This window comes from Lactuca virosa, chromosome 1 (assembly GCF_052849685.1).
Source record: "Lactuca virosa cultivar CGN04683 chromosome 1, Lactuca_virosa_CGN04683_v6, whole genome shotgun sequence".
NCBI lineage: Eukaryota > Viridiplantae > Streptophyta > Magnoliopsida > Asterales > Asteraceae > Lactuca > Lactuca virosa.
This window is the reverse complement of record NC_136426.1, coordinates 182,530,721-182,542,487: the sequence shown is the minus strand read 5'-3', so window position 1 is coordinate 182,542,487 and position 11,767 is coordinate 182,530,721. Positions and strand designations below refer to the sequence as shown.

At 39.9% G+C, this 11,767-nt stretch overlaps 1 protein-coding gene across 1 annotated transcript; it reads right to left on the bottom strand.

Annotated features, from left to right (window-relative positions):
* Positions 1-813: 813 nt before the first annotated feature.
* On the bottom strand, positions 814-2,062 carry LOC145125119 (protein FAR1-RELATED SEQUENCE 5-like). Its single transcript, XM_079060609.1, has 3 exons — positions 1,847-2,062; positions 1,102-1,671; positions 814-939 (listed from the first exon to the last, which is right to left on the bottom strand). Exons 1-3 carry the CDS (start codon positions 2,060-2,062, stop codon positions 814-816), a joined length of 912 nt encoding a protein of 303 aa, XP_078916735.1.
* Between the last annotated feature and the right edge of the window lie 9,705 nt (positions 2,063-11,767).

Sequence of the window (11,767 nt, the reverse complement as noted above, 5' to 3'; positions counted from 1 at the left end):
TTAGTATGATATACTACTAACAGCATACAATAAACTATGAATACTGCTTGAATTGTATATGTCTGTAGTCTATAATGATTGATGTTTTTATAATTTCAACAAAGGAAAAATATATTTATTCTAAATGCAAACTGTTTTAATCAAATAACAGAGGTTTAAATGCCTGTTCATATCATTAATCTTTTATGATTACCAGATATGTTTATGATATTATTCATTGTTGAATAAAACAAAACGTTAAAAATCATGAAGGTGTTTTAAGATAAAATAACATACTGAATCATAGAAACATATTCTTATTCATAAATCTAATAGAAAAATAAAATCTATTGGGCAAATGAATGGGCCATTTTAAGGTTGTTTTGACTCTCGTGCAAGTTTGACTTTGCAAGTCCTCCAATTATGGTTAACATATTGATTGCAACCTGTGCAAATTCTAGTTTTTTTCTTTGCAGCTGCAACAGCTTTCTCAGTAGCACTAACCATTCTTTTCTTAGTTCCACTCCCTTTGGTACGTATAGATGAAGGAATGCTATGTATTCCAAGCATCCGAATAATTTCTTCTTCATCATTATCAGATGATAATTGGTTTGAACCGGCAAACTCCATTGCTGCCTGCTTCAAGATACGTGTTTTTTCAACAAATTCCAACAATTTCTCCTTGCTTCTTTTGAAATGATCCAAGCAGTATTGAATATTGTTGTATGCCTCTGTTAGAAGTTTAAAGGTGTCATCTTCGGTTTCCATGGCAACATGTTTCATGGCAAGCAAATTGCCGGAAATTGCATCCCTTCTCCATCTTCTGAGAATATATTACTCTGGAATCTCTTCAACATGGTTGTTTTTCAATACAGCAAAAATATGACGACACAAAATGCCGGTACGTATAAAGTGATTGCATGAACATTTAACTTCTTTTTCAGGCAATTTTAGTTCAACCTACATTGTATAATAAAAATAATGTATGTTAGTAACCGGTTGAATTAACATATTAGTTGGTGGTTATTGCATAATATTGAAACAAGTATATGTAATTTAAAAATAATGATATAATATACTTGTATGATCACTAATGAATAGCGTTTCAACAATGAATATAACCTTGCATTTTATCTTCAACTGTTTGCTCTTATCCGTTTGTGTAATCATAACAACTTGCCACCCATCAATCATTTCAACACTGTCAATAGAACAGTACCAGGCTGCTTTAAATATTTCCTTTTTGACCTCATAGAAAACGGTTTTAGTGTAAACCGCAGCTGCATGTTCTAGTAATCCACTTGGAAGCGTCATTTCATGCTTTGCATTTTTTGTATCATGTTCTAGTTTCTGTTGACCATTTCGTTGCTTTCCAATTGCGGTGTCGTAGTTCATCATGAAATAGATAAGCAAATTACCAGAGTTAGAGTATTTATTAAAAAATGAGTTGACACTTTCAGACCTTGAAGTAGTTTTCATCAGACCATGTAGTGGCATGTCTTTAAAATAGGCTGGAATCCAAAGCTTTCGATCCTTGTACATGTCTTTGAACCATCTTTTGTCTTGTAGTTTGAATTTTCTCACAAGCAGTTTCCACCTTGATTCAAAGACTTTAGGCTCGATGTAGACATTCCAAACAAGCTTAGTAAAACGCTTTCGAAAATCAGTGTTTTTCAGAAAATCCGCTGAAACCTAAAAAAAACATTAGAATTTTATAAGATTATCTATGAATAAACAATATCTATGCTAATCATTTTTAAAAATATGTAAATTGTTTAAATCGTTGTTGAATAAAACATGTTCTGTGTTAACTATGAATAAAATATACACACCTTAGCTTGTAGTTTTTTCATAATGTGCCACATACATAAGCGGTGATTAGAATTAGGAAATATTGCTTCAACGCTTGTAGAATTGCTGGATCTTGGTCTGTTAACACTAATTGAGGGTGTTTTCCATGTGCTTTCAAAAAAGCTTCAAGCAACCAACGATAAGATTCTATTGACTCGTTGCTTAACAAACCTGCTCCAATGTTTATTGAACGTTTGTGGTTATCAATGGCTGTAAACGGCACAAAAATCATTCCATACCTGTATTAAAAAGTTAATTAAAAACAAATTCAACAGTTATTATAAACTCAAAAAACATCAATATTCATATTTAAAGAAAAAAAATAGAAAACTATAAGATGTGACAACCGTCAAATTTCGGTCAATTGAAAGTCAACAAGTCAAACCGGTCAACTCCAATAACCCTTGTATGCTAGGGTTTACGTTATGTAATCACTATACAATTCGCTATTTTAATGAGAAATCCTCATTTGGAAAGTTCATGTGTTTGATTTTCCTTAGCCTTAACAGTGCTAAACAACGAACCAAAGCGATAAAACACTATTGCACAATCATCGGGATTGTGTACGACACTAAAACACGGTTTAATGGGGTTTACGAACCTTGCGTTGTGAAGTCGGACACTCAAATTAATCACAAACGAAACCTCTCTAAATCGTTTTCACTCTATCTCTTTCTAATTGAAATCTCTCCCAAATCTCTCTCAAAAGTTACTTTAACTTTTTGTAATCATTTGGGTCATCTCGACCCTTAACCGGGTCAAAAATCGCTTGAAACGGGATAAAAACGAGTAAAATAGCTTTAAGGATCCGAAACCAAAGCTTTTGGACCGAAGCCTCGCATCCGAGGCCTCTGGTCCGAAGCCATGTCCGAAGCAAGATCCGATGTCCGAAGCGAGGTCCGTCCGAAGTCCATCCGATGTCCGAAGCGAGGTCCGTCCGAAGTCCTTGTCCGAATCCGAAGTCTCGGCCCCCATCCGAGAGGTCTCGCAGACAGCCCATTTTTACCGGTTTTTCGACTACGACTTCGTTTTAACTCCGTTTTTCATTATTTTAACGTAGGATTTTCACCCAAAACTTTATTTTATAAACTAAGGCCCCAAAATATATAAATCTCCAGGGTTTTTATAAAATATATTAAAAGAATTGGTGATTGAACTAATTATTGAGGGAATATTTGCTTTTCCTTAATTTATGGCAAAAGCAACCCACTACCACCTCACTCTATGACCAGCCACTCTTTCCCACTACCCCTTGTCTCCTTAGTGGACCTTTACAGCCAATCTCCAGCTCTTCCCACGTTCTAAGAGCTGGAGGATTGATCCTCTCTCCTCATTCTCCATAAAAACTCTTTCATTCTACACTTAGCAACCAAGAACACTCTCCAAAATTCTCTCATCTTTTCTCTCAACTTCAAGAACTTCAAGGCTTTCTCCAGGGATTTCTTGCTTCAATTAGTAAGTATATTCATCATTCACATAATTATTAAACTCCATTCTACTCAAATCATTGATATCTTACACAAGTTCCATCTTATTCGGTGTTAGATTCTCGAATCATCAAGACATCTTCTTAGTGTTCTTGAGTTGAACACTTCATCTCTCTCACATTCATCTACTGAAACCACATAAGGTGAGTTCATACCCATACATTTACATGTTTTTCTTAAGTTTTAAGGGGGGAATACAAGTAAAATCATCAAGAACACAATTAAACTTTTTCTAACAGATTGCATCAGAAAAGATGGACGTTAATCACGGACTGTTTTGGTCAACTTAAAAATTTTAGTTTTCAAAACTGTTTCAGTTGCAAGTAGTTCAAACTCTTAGCTTTAAAATGACTACTTGCACATCTCCAAATGATTTTTCTACAATTAATGGTGATTTTTACAAAACTGCCTGTCATTTCAGAGGCAAACCCGGACCAGTCTGTGATTATGAACATTTTCACCTCTGTTAGAGATCACTAAAAATCATGATAAAATTCACGAACAAACTAGACTCATATTCCAAACTCTCAAAATTTGCGGATTTGGATTTAGAGCTGTGATGATTTTTCTATAAATTTTCTAAGAACGGTAACAGAAACTGTCTTTAACGAAAAGTTGCTGTTAATTTCATTTCACCTTGTAACATGTTGAGCAAGGTGTATATCTTTATGTGACTATATGTTACTGCAATATATGACATTTTATCTTAATATTTAGACACACATCAGTTTACAAATGGATTTGGTCATATAAAATATAAAGAATAACAAGTGATTATAATCAAAGTACAATCGATACATTCAAACATTAAATAAACTATTTTGAATATAGTTTGCATAGATTACCACGTACTACCCTTGGTTGATAAACTATAATAGGTATAGTTTATGATACATTACATAACACATACATTTAAAAAGGGTACATTTATACAAAGGATATTTTCATTAAGCAAGGTACGGCCATACGGTACCAAGTTTTCATAACACGTAATTCCGTTAATGACTTTGTGAGACATTTACTTCAAATTACCATTAAGTCCTGTATTGTAACCAGAGTCTCCTTGAGGGAGAGCGTGATACTTGTGTATAGATCTATATTGGGTTTGACAAACCCACACCTAAACTGCATGCAACAGTTAGACCGATAGGTCTGGGGTGACAAATGTCATAACATTTCCGACGCCTGAAGAACGTCGTTTTAGGCAACCGTGGTCATAGTATGGTTATAATAAACTCACATAAAGTATTAACAAACATTGGAATTTACGGGGACTTCATTAAAATTTAACGAGTTTATGTCGATTTAAACTTGCATTGTTTTACTATAAATATGACAAATTACTTGTACATTTCGGTCTTTGGGTTTTAAGACTACATTTACACATTAAGGAAAATATTGGATTTGTCTAACACAAATACTACTTTTACAAACGAAAAGCTTATGAACTCACCAACCTTTGTGTTGACACTTTTTCAAACAACTTGTATTCTCAGGAAATCATTAAACAGGTAATCAAGTGCTTTTGAGGATGGGACGCTAAGGCGTCTACTATTTCATATTTTGTCAACATATTGTAATTGATTCGTAAACATGTAATTCATACAATGATGTAACTTTTTCAATTATATATATGTTGGTTGTGTTTGCTTGAATTACTATTACAATTGTTGTTATGATACTATACATGAAGTCCTCCACCCCCGGACGTTTCCGCCATCCTTGGTTTGGGGGTGTGACAGATTGGTATCAGAGCGCAGTTTATAGTGAATTAAGTATATCAAACCACATAAGATATACAAACTATAAACACAATTGGGACTAATAGTCTCTGATTGGTGCATTTTTCAAATAAATATACTTTTAGAAAATAAATGATTCTTTTTATTAAAAAGTATAAATACATGCATACATGCTCACATAGTGTCATAACTAGAAGAACATAAAATAAAAGAAGAGGAGTTGTACATTATGGGTATGCCTTGGTATATGTAAATCAAGTCTGGGAAGGATATAGCCTGATCAACTATATCTGTCCGGGAATTGACTTGCATATACCGGGGGATGGTCAGGATGGACAACGAATCTAACAAACTCGTCTTACCGCTAGTACGCCTCATTCACGAAGCCGGTCTATAAGGGGGGTATAAGGTTGTTGCCTGTAAAAATGGCAATTTAATGGGTGTCCACTCTCACCCACCGCTTCCTTGATCGGTGGAGGGTCGTTAGCCGAACGGGTAAGACAAGGACTTATAAATTCTCATTAAAAGTATGATGAATATTATAAAGTAACTAAATGCTTTAAGAACTCAAAACTAAACATTTACAAATACTATAGGAGTATTTTGTGTTACTATAATAAAAATATTTTATACTTTCATTTTACCTCATAATCCAATGTATTGGGTCAATAAAAAGTATAAAATCGTATGTATCGTAAACATACCGGAAAACAACGTAATAATATACTTTATGTATAAAAGATTTCTCTCCCTATAAATACACTTTTACTAAAATTACATTGGTTTACGACTTATGACAGAACCATGCCGCCAAGAAGAAAACCAAGACCTTCCAGCAACACAGCAACACCTCCTCCGCCGCCGCCTCCACAGTTTGATCCCGCGATGTTCCAGGCTGCAGTAACAGCAGCCGTAGCGGCCGCAATGTCGCAGATAGGGACCAACGGAGCTGGTGGTTCGGGATCGGGAGCTACACACTCTAACCACGGAGACAGTACGTGGCGTGCAAAAGAGTGTTCATACAAGGACTTCACAAATGGCAAACCCGACAACTTCAATGGAAGCGGGGGAGTCATCACGTTGATGCAATGGTTTGAAAAGACCGAAGTAGTCTTTCAGGTGTGCTCCTGCCCCGAAGCGAGCAAAGTTAAGTTCGCAACCTTAACCTTCACCGGCCGGGCCCTTACTTGGTGGAACTGCCGGGTTAAGTCACTTACTCTCGAAGTGGCTAGCTCCATAACCTGGGCAGAACTAAAAACGTTGATGATGAAGGAGTACTGCCCGAGAGGTGAAATTCAAAAGCTGGAACAAGAACTCTGGAACCTCAGGATGACAGGCTCTGACCTTGAAACCTACACCACTCGATTCAATGAATTGGCTCTCCTCTGCCCAACAATGGTTACTCCGGGGGAGAAAAAGGTGGAGCGATACCTTTGGGGACTGTCTCTCCACGTGCAAAGTAGTGTCCTAGCTTCAAGGCCAACTACTTTTGACAGCGCCAGGGAGCTGGCACAACAACTTGTTGACCACCGAGCCGGTCATAATACTACAACCACCACCACTGATAAATCAAAAGGGGGAAACAACAAAAGGAAGTTCTGGAACGAAAAGAAGAGCCAACCAGCACAGGACCCCGCTAAGAAGCAACAAATTGTTGCTGTCCATGCTGCCACTAATGCTGCCACTACTGCTACCACTCCAGCACCACCGAAGCCATATGCGGGAAAACTACCTAAGTGCAACAAGTGCAACTTTCACCACAATGGTGCTTGTAGGGAGATGCACTGTAACAACTGCGACAGGAAGGGGCACACTGCTCGTTTCTGTAAAGCGCCGGCTCAACCAATCAACCAAGTCGCCAGTACGGGGGCAACCCGGACCTGCTACAACTGTGGAGACGCAGGTCACTTCAAAAGAGACTGCCCCAAAGCACAAGCCCCTAATGCTGGTGGAGTAGGAAGAGTCCTGGCAATAGGACACGGGGAAGCAGTCGAGGATCCCACGGTGGTTACCGGTACGTTTCTCCTCAATAACTCTTATGCATGCGTACTATTCGATAGTGGAGCGGAGAGGAGTTTCGTGAGCCACCAATATAAACATTTACTTGAACAAAATCCCCAATCACTAAAGGATACTTATGTAGTAGAAATGGCAAATGGGAAAGTAAAAAGCACTAGCGACATATACTCAGAATGTACTCTCACTCTAGACAACCATACATTTAAAATTGACCTGATGTCAGTCACCATAAAAAGCTTCGACGTAATCATCGGGATGGATTGGTTAGTTCCTCACCGTGCCGACATTCTATGTTACGAAAGGGCCGTTCGCCTCAATCTACCAAATGACGAAACCCTTCTCATCTATGGTGACAAACCTAGTGCGAATTTACAAATCATCTCATGCATCAAAGCCCAAAAGTATCTCCGGAAGGAGTACCACGCCTTCTTAGCCCATATAGTAGACAAGAATCAAGACGTGAATGACATCAAAGACATCCCCGAAGTGTGTAACTTCCCGGATGTGTTCCCAGAGGATCTTCCTGGTGTACCACTCGCACGACAAGTCGATTTCAGAATTGACTTAATACCCGGAGCTACCCCCGTAGCCAGAGCTCCATACCGCCTCGCACCATCAGAAATGCAGGAGTTGTCCAGTCAGTTGACCGAGCTTTTGAACAAAGGGTTCATCAGACCAAGCTTTTCACCTTGGGGAGCACCAGTCCTTTTTGTAAAGAAGAAGGACGGATCCTTTCGCATGTGCATCGACTATCGGGAACTAAACAAGCTCACCATCAAAAACCGATATCCTCTGCCCCGAATCGACGACCTTTTCGACCAACTCCAAGGAGCAAATTTCTTCTCAAAGATCGACCTAAGGTCAGGCTACCATCAGCTACGAGTTCAAGAAGAAGATATTCCCAAAACTGCATTCAGAACTCGCTATGGGCACTACGAGTTTGTGGTGATGTCCTTCGGTTTAACAAACGCACATGCGGTATTCATGGACCTAATGAATAGAGTGTGTCGACCCTACCTAGACAAGTTTGTAATCGTATTCATCGACGATATCTTGATCTACTCGCGAAGCGAAGAAGAGCATCGCCTACATCTACGCCAAGTGCTAGAGACGCTAAGAGCGGAGAAGCTTTATGCTAAGTTCTCTAAGTGTGAATTCTGGATTAGAGAAGTGGATTTCCTTGGACATGTGGTAAGTGAGAAAGGCATACATGTGGACCCCTCCAAGATCAAGGCAATCGAGAATTGGTCAGCACCCAAGACGCCAACCGAAATTCGACAATTCCTTGGGCTTGCTGGCTACTATCGAAGATTTATACAAAACTTCTCCAAGATTGCGAAACCACTCACCACCTTGACGCAGAAAGGTGTGATATTCAAGTGGGAAAATAAACAAGAAACTGCTTTCCAAACGTTAAAACAAGACCTATGCAGCGCACCGATCTTGTCTCTCCCAGAGGGAACCGAGGACTTCGTAGTGTACTGTGATGCTTCGAATCAAGGCCTCGGATGTGTGCTCATGTAGAGAGGGAAGGTTATCGCGTATGCATCAAGACAGCTTAAGACGCACGAGGTTAATTATACTACGCATGACCTGGAATTAGGAGCAGTGGTTTTCGCTTTGAAGATCTGGAGACACTACCTCTACGGCACGAAATGCACTATCTTCACTGATCACAAAAGTCTTCAGCATATCCTCAATCAGAAAGAGCTCAACATGCGACAGAGGAGATGGGTGGAGTTGCTGAATGACTACGAGTGCGAAATTCGTTATCATCCGGGCAAGGCCAATGTAGTGGTCGATGCTCTAAGCAGGAAGGAGTACTCGGGCCGTCGAGTAAAATCCTTAACAATGACAATCCATTCCCACCTGACCATACAAATCAAGGAAGCTCAACTGGAAGCTTTGAAACCAGAAAAGGTGGCAGGAGAGACATTAAGGGGAATGGATAAAAACTTAGAAGTCAAGGAGGATGGAGCACGTTATATCATGAACCGGATTTGGACACCGAAGTTCGGTGGACTCCGAGATGTTGTCATGAATGAAGCACACAAGACTCGATACTCCATCCATCCCGGGTCGGATAAGATGTATCTAGACCTCAAGAAATTATACTGGTGGCCGAACATGAAAGCTGAGATTGCTACCTATGTGAGCAAGTGCCTGACTTGCGCTAAGGTCAAAACAGAATACCAGAAACCATCCGGGCTATTACAACAGCCGGATATACCTGAGTGGAAGTGGGAACGAATAACCATGGACTTCATAACCAAGCTGCCTAAGGCATCAGGCGGGCTTGACACAATATGGGTAATTGTAGACAGATTGACCAAATCAGCACACTTCCTACCAATAAAAGAAACCGACAAGATGGAGAAGCTGACTAGAACGTACATCAGAGAGATTGTACGACTCCATGGTGTGCCGATATCCATTATCTCTGATAGAGATAGTAGATTTACCTCACGGTTTTGGCAGTCTCTACAAAAATCATTGGGAACTAGGCTTGACATGAGTACGGCCTACCACCCACAAACCGACGGACAGAGCGAGCGAACCATTCAAACGTTGGAAGACATGTTAAGAGCTTGTGTGATAGACTTCGGTAAAGCATGGGATACCCATCTACCGCTTATCGAATTCTCCTACAATAACAGCTATCATACTAGCATCAAAGTCGCTCCATTCGAATCTCTTTACGGTCGCAAATGCAGATCACCCCTGTGTTGGGCTGAGGTGGGGGATACACAGCTAGCTAGAGGGCAAGTCTCTAATAGCACTCTCACCGGTCCAGAAATCATCCGCGAAACAACCGAAAAGATCGTACAAATCCGAGCACGACTTAAAGCCTCAAGAGACCGACAGAAAAGCTACGCAGACAAGCGGAGGAAACCCTTGGAATTCCAGGTGGGAGACCGAGTCCTTTTGAAAGTCTCACCCTGGAAAGGCTTGATACGCTTCGGAAAGCGTGGGAAGCTGAATCCAAGATACATAGGGCCTTTTGAGATTCTCGCTAGAATCGGCCCCGTAGCTTACAAACTCAATCTACCCCGCGAACATAGTAATGTGCATCCTACCTTCCACGTCTCGAACTTGAAAAAGTGCCTATCCGATGAGACTCTCATTATTCCACTCGAGGAAATCGAGATCAATGAGAGCCTCAACTTCGTGGAAGAACCTGTGGAGATCATGGACCGGGAAATCAAACGAACGAAACAAAGTCGTATTCCCATCGTGAAGGTACGTTGGAACGCTAAACGAGGACCCGAATTCACCTGGGAACGCGAGGATCAGATGAAACAAAAGTATCCACATCTCTTCCCAAACTCTTGAAATCCCAGTCAAAATGAAAATTTCGGGACGAAATTCCTTCTAACGGGGGGATGATGTGACAACCGTCAAATTTCGGTCAATTGAAAGTCAACAAGTCAAACCGGTCAACTCCAATAACCCTTGTATGCTAGGGTTTACGTTATGTAATCACTATACAATTCGCTATTTTAATGAGAAATCCTCATTTGGAAAGTTCATGTGTTTGATTTTCCTTAGCCTTAACAGTGCTAAACAACGAACCAAAGCGATAAAACCCTATTGCACAATCATCGGGATTGTGTACGACACTAAAACACGGTTTAATGGGGTTTACGAACCTTGCGTTGTGAAGCCGGACACTCGAATTAATCACAAACGAAACCTCTCTAAATCGTTTTCACTCTATCTCTTTCTAATTGAAATCTCTCCCAAATCTCTCCCAAATCTCTCTCAAAAGTTACTTTAACTTTTTGTAATCATTTGGGTCATCTCGACCCTTAACCGGGTCAAAAATCGCTTGAAACGGGATAAAAACGAGTAAAATAGCTTTAAGGATCCGAAACCAAAGCTTTTGGACCGAAGCCTCGCATCCGAGGCCTCTGGTCCGAAGCCATGTCCGAAGCAAGATCCGATGTCCGAAGTCCATCCGATGTCCGAAGCGAGGTCCGTCCGAAGTCCTTGTCCGAATCCGAAGTCTCGGCCCCCATCCGAGAGGTCTCGCAGACAGCCCATTTTTACCGGTTTTTCGACTACGACTTCGTTTTAACTCCGTTTTTCATTATTTTAACGTAGGATTTTCACCCAAAACTTTATTTTATAAACTAAGGCCCCAAAATGTATAAATCTCCAGGGTTTTTATAAAATATATTAAAAGAATTGGTGATTGAACTAATTATTGAGGGAATATTTGCTTTTCCTTAATTTATGGCAAAAGCAACCCACTACCACCTCACTCTATGACCAGCCACTCTTTCCCACTACCCCTTGTCTCCTTAGTGGACCTTTACAGCCAATCTCCAGCTCTTCCCACGTTCTAAGAGCTGGAGGATTGATCCTCTCTCCTCATTCTCCATAAAAACTCTTTCATTCTACACTTAGCAACCAAGAACACTCTCCAAAATTCTCTCATCCTTTCTCTCAACTTCAAGAACTTCAAGGCTTTCTCCAGGGATTTCTTGCTTCAATTAGTAAGTATATTCATCATTCACATAATTATTAAACTCCATTCTACTCAAATCATTGATATCTTACACAAGTTCCATCTTATTCGGTGTTAGATTCTCGAATCATCAAGACATCTTCTTAGTGTTCTTGAGTTGAACACTTCCTCTCTCTCACATTCATCTACTGAAACCACATAAGGTGAGTTCATACCCA